Source organism: Chiloscyllium plagiosum, unplaced genomic scaffold (assembly GCF_037043375.1).
Source record: "Chiloscyllium plagiosum isolate Xiang-an unplaced genomic scaffold, Cpla_swu_hap1 HiC_scaffold_29, whole genome shotgun sequence".
In the NCBI taxonomy this organism is placed as follows: Eukaryota; Metazoa; Chordata; class Chondrichthyes; order Orectolobiformes; family Hemiscylliidae; genus Chiloscyllium; species Chiloscyllium plagiosum.
Window position 1 is genome coordinate 23,495,125 of NW_028270167.1, and position 25,177 is coordinate 23,520,301.

Consider the following 25,177-nt stretch of genomic DNA (forward strand, 5'->3'; position numbering starts at 1 on the left):
CCTCAGACACAGGATAAGGACATCTGAATTACAGTCAGAGGGAAGAAAGTGAGCCGACGGTCAAAGCAGAGATCCCCTGTGGCCGTTCCCCTCAGCAATAAGTATACCATTTTGGATACTGCTGGTGGCAACTGCCTACCAGGGGAAAGCCATAGTTATCAGGTCTCTGGCATCGAGCCTGGTACTGTGGCTCAGAAGGGAAGGGGGGAGAATAGAAAAGGGCTAGTGGTAGGGTACTCAATAGTTAGATGGATTGACAGGAGATTTTGTGGTCAGGAACGGGACTTCTGGAAGGTGTGTTGCCTCGCCGGTGCCAGAGTCCAGGATGTTGTCAATCGGATTTATAGGATTTGAAGGGGGGGCGGTGAGCGGCCAAAAATTGTGGTACATATTGGCACCAATGATATAGCCAAGAAAGGGATTGAGAATCTGAAAAGTGACTCAGAGGGCTAGTTTGGAAGCTCAGGAGCAGAATGAGTAGTGATCTTGGGTTTGCTACCGGTGCCACGAGTTAGTGAGGCAAGGAACAGTCAGCGAATGCAGCTTAACACGTGGCTGCGAGGCTGGTTCAGGAGGGAGGGCTTCAGATACCTAGACCATTGGGATGCCTTCAGGGGAAGGTGGGACCTGTATATGAAGGATGGGTTGCACCTGAACTGGAGGGGCACAAATGTCCGGGGTGGGAGATTTGCTTGTGTGGTTCGGGAAGTTTTAAACTAGTTTGGCAGGGGGGTGGGGATCTGACAGTGGGGGCAGTTGTAGATGGGGCAGTGACAGGATGTAGTGAATCTGTCAGGAAGGTTTCTCATGCGATGAAACAAAGGAATTGGTTAAAGTATGGCTGCTTTAATGCAAGGAGTGTCAGAAATAAGAGTGACGAACTTAGAGCATGGATCAGTGCTTGGGGCTATCATGTTGTGCCATAGCGGAGACGTGGGTTTCACAGGGGAAGGAATGGTTGCTAGATGTTCCAGGGTTTAGAACATTTAAAAAGATCAGGGAGGGTGGAAAAAGAGGAGGGGGTGTATCATTGCTAATTAGAGAGTGCATCACAGCTACAGAAACAAAGGTTGTTGAGGAAGGTTTGTCTACTGAGTCAGTATGGGTGGAAGTTAGAAATAGCAAGGGAGCAGCCATCTCATTGGGGGTCTTCTACAGACCCCCTAATAGCAGTAGAGAGATTGAAGAACTCATAGGCAGGCAGATTTTGGAAAAATGCAGATGTAGCAGGGTTGTTGTTATGGGTGATTTCAACTTTTCCAATATCGATTGGAACCTCCTTAGTGCAGATGGTTTGGATCGAGCTGTTTTTGTCAGGGGTGTTCAGGAGGGTTTCCTAACTCAGTATGTAGACAGACCGAGTAAGGGAGAGGCCAGTTTGGATTTGGTGCTCAGCAATGAGCCAGAACAGGTGTCAGATCTTGCGGTGGGAGAACACTTTGGTGACAGTGATCACTTTTACCACAGCTTTGGAGAGGGAAAGGAGCAGTTACCAAAGGAAGATATATAATTGGGGAAAAGGAAATTATGATGCTATCAGACAGGAGTTGGAAAGTACAGATTGGGAGCAAGTTTTCCACAGGAAGGGCACAGCAGACATGTGGAGACTGTTTAAGGAGCAGTTGTGGCACAAATTTGTTTCTCTGAGACTGATAAGAAGGGGTAAGATTGATGAACCTTGGATGACGAGAACAGAGGAGCTTCTCGTCAAAAGGAAAAAGGCAACTTTCGTAAGGTGGAGGAAGCAAGGTACTAACACAGTTTTAGAGGATTACAGGCTTGCTAGAAAGGAGCTCAGAAATGGACTGAGGAGAGCCAGGAGGGGGCACAAAAAAGGCTTGCTAAGAAGGATTAGGGAGAACCCAAAGACATTTTACTCATATGTGAGGAATAAGAGAATGATCAGGGAGAAGGTAGGGCCTATCAAGGAAAGCATAGGGAACTTGTCCGTGGAGTCTGAGCAGATAGGGGAAGCCCTAAATTAGTTTTTTTTTGCTTTGGCTTTCACTAAGGAAAGGGACTTTGTTGTGAATGAGAACTTTGAGGAGCTGAGAAACTGGCTTGAACAGATCAAGATTGATGAAGTTGATGTGCTGGAAATTTTGGCAAACATTAAGATTGATAAGTACCCAGGACCAGACCAGTTTTATCCTAGGCTGCCCTGGGAAGCAAGAAAGGAGGTTGCTAAGCCGCTGGCAAAGATCTTTGCTTCCTCACTCTCCATGGGAGTCATACCGGATGATTGGAAGGAGGCGAATGTTGTTCCTCTTTTCAAGAAGGGTAATAGGAAAATCCCTGGCAATTACAGACCAGTCATTTTACGACTGTGGTCAGCAAAGTTTTGAAAAGAATTCTAAGGGATAGGATTTATGACTATTTGGAAAAGCATAGTGTGATTAAAGGCAGTCAGCATGGCTTTGTGAGAGGCAGGTCATGCCTAAAGTCATTCATAAAGTCAGGAGATATGGGATACAGGGAGATTTGGCTATCTGGATTCAGAATTGGTTGGCTGACAGAAGGCAGAGAGTATTCTGCCTGGAGGTCAGTGTTGAGTGGGGTCCTGCAGGGCTTTGTTCTTGTGCCTCTGCTCTTTGTAGTTTTAATAAATGACGTGGATAAAGAGATTGAGGGGTGGGTCAGTAAATTTGCAGATGACACAAAGGTTGGAGGTGCCATTGATAGTATCAATGGCTATTGCAGGCTGCAGCGCGACATAGGATGCAGAGCTGGGCTAAAAGATTCCAGATGGAGTTCAACCTGGATAAATTTGAAGGTTGAACTCGAATGCTGAATATAGAATTAAAGACAAGAGTCTTGGCAGTGTGGAGGAACAGAAAAATCTTGGTGTTCAAGTACATAGATCCCTCAAAGTTGCCACCCAAGTGGATAGGATTGTTAAGAAAGCATATGGTGTTTTGGCTTTCATTGATGGGGGATCGAGTTTAAGAGCCGTGAGGTTTTGCTTCAGCTCTACAAGTCCCTGGTGAGATCACACTTGAAATATTGTGCCTCGTTCTGGTTGCCCTACTATAGGAAAGATACAGAGGCTTTGGAGAGGGTAAAAAGTAGATGTACCAGGATGCTGCCTGGATTGGAGGGCTTGCCTTATGAAGAGAAGTTGACGAGGCTCATACTAAGCTCTCTGTAGAAAATGAGGAAGAGAGGTGACCTGATCGAGGTATACAAGGTAATGAGAGGCATGGATGGAGTCAATGGCCAGAGACTTTTCCCCAGGGCAGGATTGACTGACACAAGGGGTCATAGTTTTAAAATATTAGGAGAAAGGTATAGAGGGGATGTCAGAGGAAGATTCTTCATGCAGAGAGTTATGAATGTATGAAATGCGTTGCCAGCGCTGGTGGTAGAAGCAGAGTCATTAGGGATATTTAAGCGACTGCTGTACATGCACATGGTAGCAGTGAATTGAGGGTTGCGTAGGTTAAGTTATTTTATTTTACATTAGGATTAATCCTTGGCACAACATCGTGGGCCAAACGGCCTGTTCTGTGCTGTACTTTTCTCTGCTCTCTATGTTCTAAGTGTGCAACCTGACTAATCTCACCACACTGGATAATGTATCTAGGACCCAGCACCAACTTAATGGGATCACTGGACACATTCACGGGCTTCACAAGTTGGGTCTGTCCCCATCCCGATTCACGACTACCAACCATCACCCTCCCTAAACCAGCCTGTCTACAATATTGATACTCCTCAGTTCCCTTGCCAAGACACCATCTAAGGCTGTCACCTCCAGTTCTTCCTTGGTGGGATCTGTTGAAATTCTAGAAGTAGCCACTGCTCCTTGTGGCAACACTGGGACCAGAATTTGACTTGGCATTTGGTAAGCTAACAGTTCTCAGAGGCAAGACTTCTTGCCCAAATAAAGCTAGAAGTCCTACGTTAAATCTATTAATGTTCCTTTGATTATTAAATGTCTGCAGGGAGTCACAACAGACTTCACCCCCTTGACTTTCTTGCCAGGGGGTAGAGACCCAGATTCCTCATTAAATCCGGCCCCTCATTTTTCTCTCTAACTTTCTGTGCATTCCCTTCCCTCATGTGCTGTTGCCAGATGTGTCTTCACCACCACGATGCTTCCTTTGGAATTCCCGTTAAATACTTCTGTCTCTCTAATCCTTTATGAATCACCTTAAAACCCTAGGTATTTTTGTGTAAACACAATCCTGTGAAGCACCTTGGAGTGTTTGAAAACACTGAAGTCACTAGCAGTTGAAAGGTATTGTCTTTTTGTTTCAAATATATATGTTACTCAGATAATTTTTAATGATAGGTTATGTCACAATTCAAATTGAACATTACATAAAGAGCAAAGGAGATCAGTTTCATTCAATAGAATATGTAGCTCTCTGAGTACCTCACTGTAGGAATAGGAGTAGGCCTTTCAGCCCCTTAAGCCTGCTCTGCCATTCAGTAAGATCATGGTTAATCTGAGGCCTAACTCCATCTGCCTGCCTTGGTCCCATTTCCCTTGATAAATTTGGTTAATAAAAATTTGTCTGTCTCAGATTTAAATATTACAATTGAATTAGCATCGACTGCCAGTTGAGAAAGAGAGTTTCAAAACCACACCACTTTTTGCACATGGAATTGCTTTTAAAAATCTCTCCTGAATGGTTCTAGAATCTTCAACCAGTGGAAATAATTTATCTTTATCTACCCTGTCTTTCCCTGTTAAGATCCTGAAAACCTCAATTAGATGACCACTTCACCTTCTAAATTCTAAAGAATAAAGGCCTAATTTGTATAATCCCTTCTCATAATGGGGACCACAAGCAGGTTAAAATTGTTTTGACTGTAATGAAAGCAGCCCATGTTATGACAGGGCCTGGTGTGTGGGAGTGGGTAAAGGACTTGGAGGAAGATATTTATAGAATCGAAAAATCCCTATAGTGTGGAAGCACTGTGGGCCATTTGGCCAATCAAGTCTAACTTGAAGTCTAACTATCATCCCTGTAAATCTGCATTGAACTCTCTCCAGGGCCAAAACATGCCACCTATGTGTGGTGCCCAGATCTTTCACAATATTGTAAGTGGGGCCCAACTAGAGTTTTGTATAATTACAGCATACAATTTGCATTTACAGGTCTTATGTAATAATTATTTCATTTCAGACATGCGCCTTAGAGGTTTTACATGGCTTTTGCCTCTCAGTGAAATATGGTAGTATTGCTTTAGACAATGGCTTTTCCACATTGAAACATTGCGGAGGCTACCCCAAGCATTATAAATATAGGAACAAAGGTAGCCTGTTGAGCCTGCCCTGCCATTCCATACAATTATAGCTAACCATACACTTCACTTAGAGTATCTCTCTCAACACGTAGTCCTGGAATGTGCCAGTCTGCTACTCTAGGTTGTCAACTGCTGTTCTCATTGGAAGATTAGCAAGAGTTTGGTAGAGGAAAAAAAAAAGCAGCAGTTAATGTTTATCTTAGTATGCATATGTGAACAGCCTACAGAGCAGAGTCCTGTGTCACAGAGTTTCACAGGATGAAACTCAATGAAAACTACTGCATTCCTTTCCAGTGAGGGCACATTTCAGGAGAGGATAAATAATGGTCTGTTCCCCACCACAGCCACCTAACAATAATGCGTGGAGGCATGACACACAGGCAGTGGAGAAGGGATCTGATCAAAGTGTCCTTCTCACCATCAGTCAAGCTACATTCACTCTGTATGTTTTTGATTTATTTCTAGTGATGACCTTAGCTGCAAAGTACATGCATGTAGACTTTCGGGGAGGACAGGATCAGCATTAGCTTTCATGCTCTCCATAATCAAATTACTTGGCTTTCCTACTCTCCATAATCAAATTACTTGGCAGTGCTCACTGTCTAAGATCAACGATGAAGAACAGCCAACTTAGATCAGGCACTTCATTACTATTTTAGACAATTTATTTGTACCTTGGCATTAGTCATGTGGGCAAAATTGGACATGATCCTGGAATCCAAACAGGTGAAATAGCATTTCTTGTCCACAACAGGAAATATCCAAAATACAGATCCAATAAGGAGCACAAAAAAGAATATCAAACAGGCAACATTTCCATCTTAGGCTTGCTGCAGTGCTCCAGTGAAGCTTAATGCAAGCAGGAAGAACAGCATCTCTTTTTTGGCTTGGAGACCCTGCAGCCTTCACGACTCAATATCGAGGTAAATTATTTTTGAACCTGAATGGCAGGAGAGTGGTTCAGTGATTAGCACTGCTATCTCACAACATCAGGAACCTGAGATCGATTCGAGCCTAGTGCGACAGTCTCTGTGGAATTTGCTGCACATTCTCCCTGTGTCTGCGTGGGTTTCTTTTGGATGCTTCGGTTTCCTCCAAAGATGTGCAGACTAGATGGATTAGCCATGGGAAATGCAGGGTTACAGGAATAGGATAAGAGAGGTGGGTCTGGGTGGGATGCTGTTCGCAAGGTTGGTACGGGCTTGATTGGCCAAATGGCCCATAGTGCTTCCACACTATAGAGATTTTTTGATTCTATAAATATCTTCCTCCAAGTCCTTTACCCACTCCCACACACCAGGCCCGGTCATAACATGGGCTGCTTTCATTACAGTCAAAATAATTTTAACCTGCTTGTGGTCCCCATTATCAGCTTTTCTTCCTCCTATCATACTATCAACCATCTCTTTGTCAACCTAATTGCTCTCTCTCTCTGTGCACCATCTCTGCGCATCTGCTCATTCCTTTCTCCCCAACCCTAACTTCAGCTAATATACTACCTTTCCCAGCTAGTATCAGTTCTGAAGAAGGGTCACTGGACTCAAAACATTAACTCTGCTTTGTCTCCACGGGTGATTCCAAACCTGCTCAGTTTTGCCAACAACTTCTGTTTTTGATTTGAATAGTGAGTGGGTATATATTGACAACCAATGCAATGCTGCATAGTTCGGCCCTTGCACATATTCAGTTTCATTTCCACTTTTCTTCATAGGGAAGTGCAGAAATTATGAAAAATGATATTTATTTTAAACATGTGAGGCAGATAATGGAAACTTACCAAAGTCAATGAAAATAGTAAATTTGTTTCCAATAATCCAATAACACATTGTAAACCAAGATTAAACTGAGAGGTGTATTTTTTCTGGCAACAGGATACCAAGAAATATTCTTTATTTTTACAAAAGCCAGTATTCAGTCTTGGTAAATTCAATTTCCCATAAAGTGTCTTATAAAACAGACATTGGATTGCCTTTTTAGTTTGTACAGCTCTGTATCAGTAATAAGCAACAATTAAATGGTTGGAGCTTAAAATCAGAGGAAGCAGCAGACTGGAAAGTGGAGTTGAGGTCAGGATTGGATCAGCCAAGATCTTTATGAATGTTAATGTATGCTCAAAATAGTCCAATCTTATTCTTATTTAATATTTTCATATGTTTGTAGGTTTGCCACCCAGTAGACTTTGATAGTTAATAATTGTTTTTATTATGAGAGAAATTTTATCTTCAGTGGAGATTTCATTTGAGTTGATCCAAGGATTTATCAGCCATGATCATATTGAATGGCAGAGTCGGCTTGAAGGGCTGAATGGCTTACTCCTTCACCTACATTTCTTATTTTTACCAGTTCCATTAATGTGCTATTTAACAGTGCACATAAATGCACATTGGAAAAACAATAAATGAAGACAGTCAATATGACAAGAAAATTGTAGTTCATAACAACCTGATTAGAATACAAAACATACTTTCCTGGTATACAGTATCATAAAATCTTACAGGACAGATGGGAGTTTATTCAGTGCTTCACACCTCTCTTGGCTTTTTTCAAAGAGTTATCCAGTTTATCCAATTACTTCCCAGCTCTCTTGGTCTTATTCCCCTAACTCTGCAATTCTCTACTGTTCAAACATCTATCCAACATTTTTGGAGAATTACAGTTGAACACGTTTCCATCACCTTTTCAAGTTATATTTTCGATATCACAATAAATCTTTGCATTAAGAAAATATTCCCTATCTCACCAGCTTGATAACTGCCGAGAATCTGTGCCTCCTGGTTACTGCCCATGCTTATAAAATAATTGGGTTAGTAAGGAGAATATTTCATGATAGCTGAGAGATTGTATGACATTAATTATGCAGAAATAAATGAGGTATTCTATCACATTTAATTCAGATATTATATCCGTTTGAAATCCCCTGACAGCCAGCAGATTAAGGTTAGCTCAGATAGTTTAGCAGATTAAAGTTGTGAGTATATGTGCTAAAGAGAGATTAGAAAGCATCCAGATTCAAACTCTGGTCTCTGCTCTCCGCTTAGTTAGCATCAGATCGCAATAGGAGTCGAGCCATTCAGTTAAAGAAGGAAAATTGGATAGAGTTCCTCTATCTAATCTTATCTGTGTTGCTGAGGTAATACACATGCATTAAATAAATCATCCAACTGTCACGAAAATTCCGCATCAAGGAATCATCGAGGATTTACCTCTCAGTCTATGCCAAATTGTGAATATCGCCTAAATTAGGCTTGTTGAGGTATTTTCTATAATCAAATGAAATTATATTGTAACACTTACATAATTAACTTCCCATAGTATCCACATAAAATAGGGAAAATTAGTTAAGCACTTATAGAATCATAGAGTCATAGAACAGACTCTTCAGTCCAACTACTGCATGCTGACCATGATCCCAAACTAAACTAGTCCCACCTGCCTGCTCCTGGCCATATCCCTCCAAACCTTTTCTTTTCATGTGCTCATCCAAATGTCTTTTAAACATTGTAATTTTATCTGCATCCACCACTTCCTCTGGAAAATCATTCTACACATGAACCACTCTGATCTGATCTAATGTACAGGTTGTTCTGCTATAATGTGCATATTACTAATGTGAATTCGCTGTAATGCGATTGATGAATTGGGGACGTTGTATTGAAAGCACAAATGTGTGCTGGCTGTAATGTGATTACATCATTAACACTTTAAGCACTGTTTCTAAAGCTTGATTTTTCTATAATGCAGTGTTACACAATCGCATTATGGAAGATCTGCCTGTGTCCCAGAATGTTATGGGAAGCAAGGGAGGAAGTTGTTTACTTGGACTTAGTAAAGGCTTCGATGAGGTTCTGCATGGTAGTCTAATTAGTAAAGTTAGGTCACTCAGGATTCTGGGTAAGCTTGCCAATTAGATACATAATTAGCTTAATCGCAGGAGGGTTATGTGGTGGCAGAGGGTTGCTTTTTGGACTGGAGGCCTGAGACCCTAGGTGTTCAAAAGGAATCGGTTCTGGGTCCTCTTTTGTCATTTATATGAATGATTTGGAAGAGAATATAGAAAGTATGGTTAGTAAGTTTGCAGATGACACCAAAATTGGTGGCATAGTAGACAGTGAAGAAGGTTTTCTAAGATTATGAATGGATCTCGATCAAATGGATCAATGGCTGGAAACTGGCAGATGGAGTTTGACCTGGATAAATGTGAGGTACTGCATTTTGGTACAATAAACGTGGGTGGGGCTTATACAATTAACAGTAGGAGGGACCTAGGGATCTGGGTACATAATTCTTTGAAGCTTGTGTCATATTTAGACAGGGTGGTTATGGTTGTCTTCATTGCTTAGTCCTTTGAGTATAGGAGTTGGAAAGTCATGTTAAGATTGTATAGAACATTGATAAGGCCTCTTTTGGAGTACAATGTCCAGTTCTGCTAAGTTACCTAAAAAGAAATAAGACAAAGTTTGGAATTAGCAATTATTTATTAGTCCTATTAGCATTGTTTGTACTTCAGTATGTATATTAGTGTGCACATATGCACAGTATGCATTTAAATATACAAGTTCTGCTAATTGTTTGTTGACAAATTACAGACAATTTCATACTTAAGAAACAATACTAAGAGATTTTAATTTCAAAGCAAAGAAACACTGTATAGTTTAGGTATCCTAATCCTCGAATAATGTGAGTTTGCCTCTAGCAAGGTGTTTTAACTGATGTGACAATGTTTGTGTTCTGAATTGTAACACAAGAAACTGGGCATGGATATTACAGTACTTAAGAATCCAAAAGACAATTACTACAAATAACTATTAGAGGTAACCATTACATTCCTCAGGCACAACTGTATGAGCTAACGTTAAGCTATTATGTTACTGCAGAGAACTACACTTTCAATAGAGTATAGTATTCTTAGTGATCCAAAGTAAGTTGGCACATGAGATCTTTATACTTTAGATCACATGCTATGATTCAGTGATAATGTATGTACATATTTCTGAAAGACATACTGATATACTGACTTTGATACATAACACAACACCCTAGATACTTAATTGTCCAAAGGAAATTAACAATCAATTTATCCAAATTATTAGGAATGACTGCATTTTTCATTTTTCTTATGCAGTCAGTGAGAACCAATTCCATTGTCCCCTTTCTTCACCCTGCTTATCATTTGGATTGTTGAAATCAATCCTTGCCACAATGAAGCAAATAAAACCAAAATTGGGGTAGTCTTTTAATTTTAGTATTCAACTTAGCAAATGGGAATAAGTTATGAATATTGAATATTATTCTGTTATCCTCTGAACTAATGTTAATAGGAAAAGTAGTATTAATTCAGTTTCTGGTCTCTAGAAACAAAACTTTTGTGTTTATTGAAGATAAATGGGAGTGGGGATTAAGGGTATGCCTTAAACACAGAAAAGTTCCATCTCAAAGAAAAGGGTTTCAGAAGATTCTTTGGAGCTAAATTTAAAAGCGACGGTCTGGATCTTGACACCATGCTGTGTTATTGCCATTAAACTTACTCTTACTGCTGGTAACTTACACCTTATCTAACCTTAACAACTCTGGTGAAGTCACTGAACGTCTTTTAACACAATAGCTATGTCTAGGAAGCTAAACTCCAGGCATTGACTGCTTCCTATTGACTGCAAAAATACAGTTTAGAATTCTTTTTCTAAGAAAAAGGAATCTCCTGTGTACTATGGACAATGATCGAGAGTGTGTTGCTGAAAAAGCACAGCAGGTCAGGCAGTATCCGAGGAGCAGGAGAATCAACGTTTCAGGCAAGAGCCCTTAATCAGGAATGAGGCTTCTGAGCGAGGGGGTGGTGAGATAAATGGGAGGTGGATGTGGCTGGGGGAAGGTAGCTGAAAGTGTGATAGGTAGATGGAGGTGGGGTTAATGGTGATAGGTCAGAGACAGATAGGTGGGAAGGAAGATGGGCAGGTCATGAGGGAAGTGTCAAGTTGGAAGGTTGGAACTGGAATAAGGTGGGGGGAGGGGAAATGAGGAAATTGGCAAAATCCACATCAATGCCCTGTGGGTGGAGTGTCCCAAGGCAGAAGATGAGGCATTCTTCCTCCAGGGGTCGGGTGATTAGGGTGTGGCGATGGAGGAGGCCCAAGAGCTGCATGTTCTTGGTGGAGTGGGAGGGGGAGTTGAAGTTTTCAGCCACGGGGCGGTGGGGTTGGTTGGTGCAGGTGTCCTGGAGATGTTCTCTGAAGCACTCTGCAAGTAGGCATCCTGTCTCCCTCATGTAGAGGAGACCACATTAGGAACAACGGATGCAGTATATGACGTGTGGAATTGCAGGTAAAACTCTGATGGATGTGGAAGGCTCCTTTGGGGCCTTGGTCGGAAGTAAGGGGGGAGGTGTGGGCAATTCCTGCAGTGGCAGGGGAAGGTGCCTGGAGGGGAGGTTGGATTGGTGGTGGACCTGACAAGAGAGTTGAGGAGGGAATGGTCTTTATGGAAAGCAGATAGAAGTGGAGAGGGAAATATATCTCTGGTGGTGGGGTCTGTTTGTAGGTGGCAGAAATGGCAGAGGATGATGCGATGTATACGAAGGTTGGTGGGGTGGAAGGTGAGGACCGGGGGTTCTGTCTTTGTTGTGGTTGGAGGGGTGGGGTTCAAGGGCGGAGGTGCGGGAAGTGGATGAGAGGCCTGGAGGGCATCATTGACCACGTGGGAAGGGAAATTGCAGTCTTTGAAAAAGGACACCATCTGGTGTGTTCTGTGGTGGAACTGGTCCTCCTAGCAGATGCAGCGGAGGTGAAGGAATTGGGAATAAGGGATAGTGTTTTTACAGGAGGCAGGGTGGGAGTAGGTGTAGTCCAGGTAGCTGTTGGAGTCAGTGCATTTGTATAAGATGTATGTGTTGAGTGAGTCACCGTTGATGAAGATGGACAGGTCCAGGAAGGGGCAGGAGGTGTCTGAGATGGTCCAGGTGAAATTAAAGTAGGGGTGAAATGTATTAGTGAAGTTGATAAACTGTTCAACCTTCTCGTGGGAGCATAGCTGGGACCCATGCGGGTGCCCATGCCTGCCCCTTTCTTCTGAAGGAAGTGGGAGGATTCAAAGGAGAAATTATTGAAGGTAAGGATCAGTTCAGCCAAATGAATGAGAGTGTTACTGGAGGGGTACTAGTGAGAAGGTCGGAAGAGGAAGAAATGGAGGGCTTCGAGGCCCTCATCATGACGGATAGAGATGTATAGGGGCTGGATGTCCATGGTGAAGATGAGGCATTGGGGTCCAGGGAAACTAAAGTCTTGGAGGAGGTGGAGGGTGTGAATGGTGTCATGAGCATATGTGGGGAGTTCCTGGACCAGGGGGGATTGAACAGTCTCAAGGTATGTGGAGATAAGTTTAGTGGGGCAGGAGCAGGCTGAGACGATGGGTTTGCCAGGGCAGTCAGGCTTATAGACTATGGCCCCAACCACTCCATTAGACAATCTCCCCTTTCTGGATTTGTTGCAGACATTCCTCTCCTCATAAACATTCTTGGCTACCTGCAACCAGAATACACCTTCAGTGGATGCCTTTAAGTAACAGACCCATTACCTAGATTTTGTGCCTATGTCTCTGGAGTAGAAATTGAACCATCATCACTCTGAATCAATGTGGAATGTGGAATGAGCCACAACTGATACTGAGCCACTGACTCTTTCTTTCCATTATAGCAACACATTTCACAAATTGATGGTCACTTAAATCTCAGCTCAAATCTCCTTTATGAAACTAAATTGTTGTAGAGCACCTAATGATTTTTTTTTCTTAGTGAGACTGGTTCTTGGAATTTTAGGTTCTTATATTCAACTCTATCTGTATGAGTATGTGCCCTGCATCTGTAGTTGTTGCATCATTTGTGTATAAGTAAAATGAGTACCAATAACGTCAGTGATATTTTGACAGTGAACTCAAGCTTCGTGGCACAAACATTTCTGGCTCCTTCTGCTGGAAGATAGTGAAACTACATAAACCAAAAAGAAACACTGCAGCAAATTCAGTTCGTAGTGTTACTCAATAGATATTAGCCAAACTAGTAATTTACTCTATCATGTTCCTGTCAAAGAACTTTCAATGAGACAGAATCGCTTGAAAGCCTGTTCTTAAAAGTGAGATTAAGTAAGAATGCTAATTTTAGTTTATAAACTCTGATATATGTTTCTTATAAACCTACTGACTCCCACAGCTACCTAGATTACACCTCCTCCCACCCTGCCACCTGTAAAAACGCCATCCCATATTCCCAATTCCTTCGCCTCTGCCGTATCTACTCCCAGGAGGACCAATTCCAATACCAAACAACCCAGATGGCCTCCTTCTTCAAAGACCGCAATTTCCCCTCAGAAGTGGTTGACGATGCTATCCACCACATCTCCCCCACTTCCCGCTCCTCCGCCCTTGAACCCCACCCCTCCACATTTGAACCCCCCCCCTCCAATCGCCACCAGGACAGAACCCTACTGGTCCTCACCTACCACCCCACAACCTCCAGATACATTGTATCATCCTTCGTCATTTCCGCCACCTCCAAACAGACCCCACCATTAAGGATATATTTCCTTCCCCTCCCCTATCAGCATTCTGGAAAGACCACTCCCTCCTTGACTCCCTTGTCAGGTCCACACCCCCCACCAACCCAACCTCCATTCCCGGCACCTTCCCCTGCAATCGCACGAAATGCAAAACTTGCGCCCACACCTCCCCCCTCACTTCCCTCCAAGGCCCCAAGTGATCCTTCCATATCCATCACAAATTCACCTGCACCTCCACATACATCATTTACTGCATCCGCTGCACCCGATGTGGCCTCCTCTACATTGGGGAGACAGCCGCCTATTTGCGGAACGTTTCAGAGAACACCTCTGGGACACCTGCACCAACCAACCCAACCGCCCCGTGGCTGAACACTTTAACTCCCCTTCCCACTCCGCCAAGGACATGCAGGTCCTTGGCCTCCTCCATCGCCAGACCATGGCAACACGACGCCTGGAGGAAGAGCGCCTCATCTTCCGCTTAGGAACTCTCCAACCACAAGGGATGAATGCAGATTTCTCCACCTTCCTCATTTCCCCATCTTTTCTCAATCCCAACCCTCGGACTCAGCACCGCCTTCTTGACCTGCAATCTTCTTCCCGACCTCTCCACCCCCCAACCCCTCTCCGGCCTATCACCCTCACTTTAACCTCCTTCCACTTATCGCATTCCCAACGCCCCTCCAAATCCCTCCTCCCTACCTTTTATCTTAGCCTGCTTGGCACACCCTCCTCATTCCTGAAGAAGGGCTTATGACCGAAATGTTGATTCTCCTGCTCCTTTGATGCTGCCTGACCTGCTGCGCTTTTCCAGCAACACATTTTTCAGCTCTAATATATGTGACCCACTTGAAAAGTACATACCTTCAAAATATTATATTTCAAAATAATTTCCTATCATTTTGTTTGTGGTATGTTTTTTTCAGAACTACAGGAAGTTTCCAGTTTCCCTTAGCGTCTGCCAAGCTGGAATGAATCTCTCTGTTCCGTTGGGAACATCTTAATCTCAGCTAAGACACCCTCATGCCTTGAATTTAGTCACATCAAATAACTCAGCTGAGCCTTCAGGCAATAAGATAACATTTCTTTTGGTTCTGGTCATCTGTTTTGCAGAGGCAGGAGAAGCCTTCCTAAATATCACAGTTCATACTTATGAAATGTTTTGAAGGGATAGTTCAGTTTGTTTAATATTCCCATACTGTGAATGAGATTTATCTTCATGTGGAGATGGTTAGGGAGCAGAAGGTTTGGACAGGAGCATGGCATGGCTTCCTCCAACAGGATTTTCATGAGGTGGCATCTTAGAAGGGAAGGCTGCCTGCTGGAATTAAGAAGACATCAATTATTCTAATTTTGTCATGAAAAGGTCTGATTTCTCATGTCGGCAATTTTTCTGCAATGGTGCATGCACACACACACCCTCCCCTCCCCCACTAAAGGCCAAAGCCTGGCTGTTACCGGAGAATGGCCTCCTGGTACAGGCTGAATCAACAAGGCCTCCTTCAAATCATTCCTCACAAAGCCATAGGAATTAGAATAGCTAGCTGGTTGTAATTGTTTGGCATATACTTGGTGGGCCAAAGGACCTCTTTCAGTGCTGTAGACCTCAATGATTCTGTGATTGTAATTGGCAGGTTACAGTTGTGGCCGTATGGGGAGGTTTTCACAATGGCTTGGCAGCTGAGGCCTTGCGCATTTTAAACTACTTTTAAAGTTTTCAGAGAAAGGCTCCAACTTAAGTTGCTTTTGTTGTTCCCTACATTCATTGGTAGCACTCACTTCTCCTGGTGGAATTACCAGCAGCCTACAACATCAGGTGCTCCAATTGGATCTCTACATAGGACATCTACCTTCCCCTAACTGGACAGGAGATTTGGAAGTAGAATGTTAACTAGTTGTTGCCGGGAAACGTGCATGGATGTGTCAGATTAGGTCAACATTGGAATCAGGATCCCATATCTTCCTGACATTAGGGCTCTGATGCCACCTGCAAAATTTAGACCTGTCTTCATACCCGATTATAAATATTGGAAAATGTAAAAATCTTCTCTCTGATTACACAAGGATGACTGGTGATTGCTTTAACCTGATGATTACTGTACCTTAAGTAGGGGTTTGAGGATGAGAAGTTAGGGCAAGTTCATGAATTGAACTTGCACTCTTGGTGTCATTCTGTTTAGGTAAACAAGCTGGACAACCAATTGAACTATCCAACCTCACAATGAGCACAAATCTCTTCTATTAAGTAAATGTTTCTTCATTATATTCTGACAGATAATATAATTTTTGGTCTCCTTTATTTGCTTATATGCAATGAGGTGGTCCGTATATGCATCAGGTTGCAATGGGTATTCAGCTATATTTGAAGTGACACAGCTGTCTGTCATGGATTTTCCATAGTCTTTATTTCTCTGTCTTTTCCTCAGTTTACGTTGTATTGATTATCCTTGTAAGCATCTTTCTGGTTCAGCTCATTCAGGGCTGGGGATAAAGGGGAGAGGGGAAAAGGGGTGTTAACTGAAGGACTTCAATTAAGTTCTCATTGGATAACCCCCATGAGAACTGCCATCTTCCATTATGAGACTTTTGTTACTTTATATAGGAGGAACTGACTCCTCTTGGAAACAACAATCCTTGTCTGCTGCACCTCTTCCATGTTTTGACTTTGATTTGATTTGATTTATTGTAGTCACATGTACCTAAGCACAGTGAAAAGCTTTGTTTGCTAGCAGTACAGACAGATCATAGTAAGCAAGGACATACTGATCATAGGGTGCTTAGAAAGAATGACCTTTACAGGTTACACTGCACAGGAGGTGAGCGAAACAAGATCAACATTATCTGAAGTTAGAGAGTCCATTCATCAGTCTAATAACAGCAGGGAAGAAGCTGTTCTTGAACCTGTTGGTTCGTCTGTTCAAGCTTCTATATTGCCGTTTTCAGGTTTCAGGTGATAAAGCTAAAGGAAATGTGTTTTCTATAAATGAACAACATTCCTTTAAATGTTCCTGCCTGGCTTGCTTTTGCAAAAGGCAGCCAGTCAGCCTACAAAGCTCACCTGGCCAGAATTTTACTGGCACTCTGTGGTTCACAGTCTGGGACTGTATGTGGCTCTCAGGTCCATGCACAGAATAGCTTGAACATAGGGAGTGTTAAATCATAAGGCTACTGCTTGGACTATCACCACATTAAGGATGGTAACTTGTCTTTCCGCAGCAGCAACAATACAGGTGTCAGCTGCTCACATTGCAAAGGAAAGGACAGAGCATCTCCATTTGGAAGCATGCTCAAAAAGCTAGAGAAAATTTTATTCAATGTGCCAGGAACAGCTAGCCAGGCTCTGGGGCAGGGTGAACCCTTCAGCAGGTGTCTTGGTGTTACAGACTTGATCACTGCTCTGTTGGCAATTAAGCACTGTTAAATAAAATTCCTCTCAGGAAACCACTGGGAGGCTGCTCTGATAGACGAGACTTCTCCCATGCAATAGAGGTAGTGCATTCTAACATCAGTCAGATGCTGGTAGGGGTATAAAAAGTCCATTAGCCCCTTAAAGCCACCATGCCAAGTCATGCCAACTCATGACTCCACCCCCATGTTTCCTCTACAATCCATTCACCCTGAATACACTACGTGCAGAACCAACTAACTATACAGGAACAACAGCATACATCAAGTGCACAGGAAAAGAAAGCACATTCACACATCTTCTTTTAAAAGCTAAATTTATTTTCCTACAAACCTATAAAAGAGTCAATAGGACCATTGATATATCAATAATCGAGCCTTCAAACAACTCTTATTCTTATACAAATAAGAGCTGTGCCAGCATGGACTGGTGATGGATAAAGGCATCATGACAGCTGCTGGGATAACGAGTACAAACATGTACAAAGTACTTGCTGTGGATGCAGACCAGCAGAACCTGAATAAATCTCACTGCCTATCCAATTGATAACTTGATGATCACATGGCTGCAATCCATGATGTCTTGTACTTGTCAGACTCCAATAATGTAAGAAAATTCCACTAATTTTTGTTTGATTAAAATTGTACCCAGCTTTCACAAATAGGGCATCAATGGTCTGCAAGACACAATGATGCGCTGCTAAATGTGAGATGTCATAAAGGTCTGTAGTTGATGTTTAGTGCACTATCTACTTCTAAGCATTAAGTACTTTCTGGCTGTATCTTAAAACCTATAACATAAAACATATTTCAAGATGTTTAATTTTCTCCCTTAACTATGACAAAATCCCTATTCAAGAAGGAAGTGTGGCAAAAAGCGGGCAACAAAAGGGTGATTAAACTAAAATTTATATTTGGAAAAGAGCTAGAATCAATTGTTAAAGTAACAGCAACACTTTTGGAAAATCATAATCTAACCAAGCAGCATCAGCATGTGTTCATAATGGGGAAATCATATCTGATCAATTTATTAGAGCTTTTTGAGTGGATAGAGGGGGAACCAGTAAATGCATTGTATTTGGACTACCAGAAGGCAGTTGACAAGGTACCTCATAAAAGGTTAAATCGTAAGATAAGAGCCCAAGGTGTTAGAGATAGAATATTATCATGCATAGGGAATTGGCTATGGGTAAGAAACAGTCAATGGGGATAAGGTATTCCTTTTAACATTGGTGACCTCAGTTGTTTACAGCATCTATTAATGACTTGCAGGAATGAAATTAATGTACTAGCCAAGTTGGCAGATAACACAAAAATAGGTGGAAAGGGAAGTTGTGGGAACGATACAAAGAGTTTTCAGGAAGACAAGTAACTGGGCAAAAAGTTGGCAAATGTAGTATAATATAGAAATATAGGAAGTTACTCTTTTTGGAAGGGAGAACAAAAAAAGCAGAATAACAGTTAAATTGAAAAAACTTGCAGAAAGCTTCAACACAAAGGGTCTTTGGGGTACTTGTGCACAAAACACAGAAAGCGAGCACAAAGGTGTAATGGGTAATCAGGAAGGTATGGAATGTTGGTACTTATTTCAAAGAGATTGGAGTAATAAGAGTAGGGAACTCTTATTGCAACTGTACAAGGTACTAGAGAGATCACGTCTGGATTACTCTGAGCAGTTTTGATTCTCTATTTAAGGAAAGATACTACTTCAATGGAGACAGTGCAGAGAATGTTCACTAGGATGATCCCCTGTTATGAAGGGTTTGTCTTATGAGCAAATATTAAACAGCCTGGGATTCTATTCATTGCAGTTTAAAATAATGTGAGATGGTCTCATTGAAACATATGAGATTCTTAAGCGGCTTGACAGGGCAAATAGGTGATGTTTCCCCTTATAGAAGAATCTCGGATTAGAGGGAATTGTCTCCGAATAAAGAAGTGCAAATTTACAATTAAAAAGAAGAAGAAATTCCTTTCCTCAGAGGGCTGCACGTCTTTGGAGCTTTTTGCTACAGAGAGCTGTGCGAGCAGAGTCCTTATGTACATGAAAGGCTGAGATTGATCAGTAGAGGGTCATGAGTTATGGGGAAAGGTTAGGAATGTTGGTGTGAATAATGCCAAATCTCCATGATCTTCTTGAATGGCAGAGCAGGCTGCAGGGGCTAAACCCCTCCCTCTGTTCCTATAGAATCATTGCATCCCTACAGCATGGAAGTAGGCTATTTGGCCCATCAAATCCATACTGACCTTCCAAAAGGCATCTCAGACAGACGCACCCACCTATCCCATCTCTGTAATCCTGCATTTCCCGTGGATAATGCACCGAGCCTGCACATCCCTGGGCACTTTGGCAAATTTAGCATGGCCAAACCACAGAATCTACACATTTGTGGACTGTGGGGAAAAAAAACCAGAGCACCCAGAGGAAACCAATGTAGGCATGCAGAGAATATGCAAATTCCACACAGACAGTTGCCTGAGGGTGCAACTGAACCACTGAGTCAGCAGTGCTAACCAATGAGCCACCATGCCACCCCATTTCTTATGGTCTTACAATAATCCGAAAGACAAATTACTCATTCCAAGAAATGCGTCTGAACAATAATTTGTTTAGCAGTTAAAAATGCTCAATGGTGATCTGGTAATAATTTTGATTGCGATTTTCTTCTCTGAGGCCACAATGGCTTCCATTCATTCCTTCCCCATGGTAACGTGATGAAGATTTGGAAGTTGGCCAACTATGGAATTGAAACTGTGACCCCATTACCATGGCATTGCATGTTGATGCTCCAAAATTGTGCTGCTGAAAATTTTTCTTTGACAATACCAAATTGATTGAATGTTTTATGTCAATCTTTGTGTGGTCCTTTAAACATCTCTTATAATCATATTTTGGGGATTTACTGTTGGATTATAAATTAAAGCTCCAGACCATAGGCTGGCAAAAGGTAAATGTTCAAATAGAAAACAGAAACACTAATGTTTTACCTGGCAGACATTCACAAAGCAATTCTTTTTCTCTAAATCTGCTGACTAATCTAGAGTGATCAAGGATAGATGTGCTTTGGGTACAGCTATATTAAGAAAATTAAAGTCTTTCATATATAGTATAAAGAAAGAGAACTGGAGCGGGCCAAATCCAAGACATTGAAAGATATATTAGTATCAAAAATAATCTATTTGCTCCTGCTCTTATAGTCAAAATGTTGGAAAGCTGATAGAATCATGAGTAAGGCAAAAATTTCTCAATTGATACATGGAAGGAATAAAGCAAACCAATTTCTCTTCCCCGAACCCTTTGTGAAATGCTTTGAATTTACGTATTGAGTCTTTTTGAAAACTTGGCTTAAAAACACAAAGCTGGAATGGCTAATGTTCACCAACTATAGATCCCAAATTCAAATGGCTAGAATGAGGATGCACTGTAGAGTTTTAATTTTAAATTATTTAAATTGTGATATATCGTACCAACAGCTCAATTGCAACAGAGAATTGACAACTAGCCATTAGGATACAGGACTGGCTCAAAGGTAGAAGACAGAGGGTGGTGGTGGAGAGTTGTTTTTCAGACTGGAGGCCTGTGACCAGTGGATTGCCACACAGATCGGTGCTGGGTCCACTACTTTTCCATATTTATATAAATGATTTGGACGTGAGCATAAGAGGTACAGTTAGTAAGTTTGCAGATGACAACAAAATTGGAAGTGTAGCGGACAGTGAAGAAGGTTACCTCAGATTACAAAGGATCTTGATAGATGGGCCAATGGGCTGAGAAGTGGCAGATGGAGTTTAATTTAGATAAATGTGAGGTGCTGCATTTTGGGAAAGCAAATCTTAGCAGGACTTATACATCTAGTGGTAAGGTCTTAGGCAGTGTTGCTGAACAAAGAGACTTTGGAGTGCAGGTTCATAGTTCCTTGAAAGTGGAATCGCAGGTAGATAGGACAGCGAAGAAGGTGTTTGGTATGCTTTCCTTAACTGGTAAGAGTATTGAGTACAGGAGTTGAGGTCATGTTGAGGCTGTACAGGACAATGGTTAGGGCACTATTGAAATATTGCGTGCAATTCTGGTCTCCTTCCTATCGGAAAGATGTTGTGAAACTTGAAGAGTCCAGAGAAGATTCACAAGGATGTTGCCTGGGTTGGAGGATTTGGACTATAGGGAGAGGTTGAATAGGCGAGGGCTGTTTTCCGTGGAGCTTTGGAGGCTGCGAGGTGACCTTATAGAGGGATGTGGGCTTGTTGTGTTTACTGAACTCATGAATCCTTCAGAAAGGCCTTAACTTAACCTTTCATTCAAAGAACAGCAGCTTCACGAATGTAGCACTTGGTCAACACTTGGATTGATCAACTTATATGCTAAAACCTCAAGTTACTTCTTTCAGGAGAGTTCCATTTCTTTAAAGGCACCTTAGTTGTTAGCTTTGAAGAAAATAGAATGTTCACTGAAAGAGTAAACTTACACTTACGAATCTCTATCTGTTCATTAACTAGGTTAGTGACATGATAATGCTGAAACCAATACAAGCTTGCAAAACAGTTGCTTCTATTGCCTTTAATCAGTAAAATAACATGATCATTTTAACCTGGGTTAACCCTGTTTATATATGAATATCTAAATGACAATACACTCTCATCAGCATCCAGCAATTTTCTGTTGACTAACATTTGCTTATTGGAGATAACATTAATTAGTTTACTGCTGAATTTATTCTCTAAAACAAAGTATGATCAATCTGTTTCATGAACAATCAAATCCAAGGATTGTAACATTCAAGGCTAAAGGTCTAGAATGGGAAAGTGGGACTATTCTAGGTATTTTTGGCTGCACAGGCTCAATAGGCCAAAGGATTGCTTCTGTACTGTATGATTCTATGACTCGATGAAAATGTTATCTACATTTTTCCAAAATTAGTCCAATAAATCAAATTACCTTAACTTTCTAAGAATGTTCGTAAGGCATGCTAATGCTGATTAGGATGATTCTTAATTTTTGCTGAAAAAAAATTCTGAACTTTTTCTTGGAATATCTTCCTATAAATAGATCGATGAATGTGAAATATCATTCGTATGTACAGCAAACTAGAAAAAAACCCAAAAATGGTGAAAGTATAGTTTTGATCAATCAGCATTTCCAAAGAAAAGACAACTTACAACATCCCACCTGTTTAACCACTCATCTCTTTAACAGATGCTGACTTACCTGTTCATATATATGTTTCCACTTTTAGAAAAGGTGATTCTCATGAAACATGATTTAAAATACTAACCCAAATTACAGGTTGGTGTTGGTATTAAATGTGTAAAACATAATGTTACAGATACTGAAGATTTGAAATAAGAACAAAATGTACATCAGACAGCACTGTATTCATTTGTACATCCATGTGCCTGATGGGGTAATTACAATGGATGGGTTTGTGAACATGAGGAAAGCGATTTGCAAATTATGATTCTAAAGGTTGGAATATATTGAGGACTCATTACAATATATAATTGTATAATATGTAATAGCTGTAAAAACCCTTATAGACATATAAAAGTTAAAAACAAAAGACTGTGAATGCTGGAAATATGAAACAAACAGAAAACAATGGAGAAACTCAGTAGTTCTGGCAGCATCTGGGGAGAGAGGAACAGTTAACATTAAAATATGAAATGACTATTCTGTTTCTTGTAGTCATACTGGACTCAAAACTCCCACTTTTTCTCTCTCCACAGAATCTGCCAGACCTGATTTTCTCTCGCCATCCCAGTGGTTCTTCACAGATGTATGTTTGCACAGGCACACAGATGCATGATGCACACGAAATAGGAAGCAGGCAGCCTTTGATTTTGCACATTCACTCAGAAGGGGTTAAAATCAGGCCGAGAATCAGACAAAGAACGCACCAGGCCCGAAGGACGAGAGAGGGAGATGGGGCGGTTTAGTGTGGGGGAAGGGAAAGGGCATGTGCACTTGGATACCCGGGTTTCCCGGGCGCGCCGCTCCTCGCGGCAGACGTGTGGCGCGCGGACTGGGCGCGAGCTCACGGCCTTTGGAGTCAGGGACTCGGGCGCACGCGCGTCGTCGCGCGCCCAACGTTCCGGTTCTGGCGTTGTGTGCGCACTCGCGGCCGGCGGCGGCGGCGGCAGCAGTCAGCATCAGTCTAACGATAAAAGAGCCAGTCTAACATGTCCTCGGGGAAAACTATCACAAATAAACACACAAAACGGGATATTCGTTAATCCGGGGGAGTTGGGGGTGGGCAAGAGAGAAGGAAAGAGGAGACAAGAACTCCGTTTCGAATTGTGTTGTTGAAATAAACTCAAGTGAAACAGAATGGCTTTCACCAACGCGGGGCACATCATCCCGCAGCTGAAGCTGGAAGACGCGGCGGAGGACAGTTTGTTCAAGAACATTTCGGTGAGGTCGCTCCAGCAGCTCCAGTACTTGAGGAATAAACCGCCTTCTCCGGCCGGCTTGAGACATCCCAGGTAGGAGAGAAGCGAAAGAACTGGCCATTTTTCCCCCCTCTCTCTGGGTGTCCTCAGGCTTTGCACTTTGTGAATGTTCCGTGCCAGGGATAACGGTAGTTGTCAAGCTGTGGGAAAAACTTGGCAGTTTGCTTAAGAGGCTTCCATGCAATTGATTATCGTTGTCTATTTCGGGATATTGACACATTGCGTCTTTGTTTTGTTTTTGGAAAGGTAAACTTTTTTGACACGTTGGTCGCAAAAACAAAATTGATACTGCAAGCTCTTGTGACAGTGGCAATTTCCAGGAAGGTGCTCCTTCAAATCTATTCTACCCCATTCTACCCGTCCAAAAAAACTTCTGAATAATTAAAAGCTGCCCTGCAAACTTCGATATGTTTTCAGATCCTGCCTTGTCAAACAATTTGTATACTTAACTGGTTGTTGTTTTGTTTGGGTTTTCTTATGCCTTCCCGCCTCCTGTACCTGAACAGAAAGATATAGATTTTAGTAAATGTGGCAACAGGAATCTGATGTGATGCTCCCTCTCTGCTACATCCTAAATGTTGATCTGTAATGACCTTTTGATAGCTTTTTGTAAAACAGTACCTGGCATATGCTGCGGTAAGTTATGCTATTCAGAAATTTAAAAATTAAATCTTAATGCCCCATAATATTTCTCTTTCTATATTCCCAGCAATTATTAGTGTTTTTTTAACATTTGTGATCAGTGTATTTGTTTTTCTGTACCCCCTGTAATTTACCTAAGCTTGCAAGTGAACCATTTTAATAGTGGTAAGTAGCCAAGATTATTCTACTACAAAGCATTGATTTACATCATAAACCCCTACACATTTCTCAAGGCCAAGTTTTTCTTTAACTGGTGCACTGATTTTTTTTTCTATTATTAAATGGTTTGTTCTGAGTTGAACTAAACACCACTAAACAGATACAAGAATGTCCAGTTAATAAGAATCCTTATACTCATATAATCCTCTGGGGAAAAGGTAACTGCCATGAATAACTGTAAAACATAAGTGTATTTTGAAAACCAAAATCGGAAACAAGGAAGGTGCAAAGTAGAGCAGTGATATATTCTGCATATATATTCTCCAGAGAGTTGACTGTAGGTTATTTCTTAAGAGTTTTGCAGTAATGCCAGTGAGAATGTTTCTTCAATTTGAGTGCAATCATACTTTAACATATTTGGGCTTGGATCCATGCAGAACACAAACACGTACATGTATCTTCCATTTTGCAAGCTATCGCATTCATTTTTTAAAAACATCATGCAGTGATTTTAAAAATTGGTTTTCTAAACTTGGGTTGGGGGTTTGGATGATTATGTATTGCATCGCTTGATGTTAGAATTCTACCTTGCAGTCACAGCCAGGTATCTGTAATTCTTAATGTAGTTTCGTCAGTGGATTGAATTCATATTTTCATTCTGCTAGATAGTTGTTCCCATTGTTTATGGCATTATCCAAAACTCATGACAATGATATTAATGTTTTGAACTT

The 25,177-nt window shown here is 41.6% G+C and overlaps 1 protein-coding gene across 2 annotated transcripts in view; it reads left to right on the plus strand.

Annotated features, from left to right (window-relative positions):
- The first annotated feature begins 23,340 nt into the window (after nt 1-23,340).
- The window catches only part of gramd1ba (GRAM domain containing 1Ba), a 647,360-nt gene continuing 645,523 nt past the window's right edge, over nt 23,341-25,177 (plus strand). For both annotated transcript variants that reach the window (XM_087976426.1, XM_087976427.1), the window contains exon 1: nt 23,341-23,678. In XM_087976426.1, the coding sequence (XP_087832552.1) occupies nt 23,524-23,678 (155 nt within the window). In that variant the 5' untranslated portion in view covers nt 23,341-23,523. The remainder of the gene's footprint in view (nt 23,679-25,177) is intronic.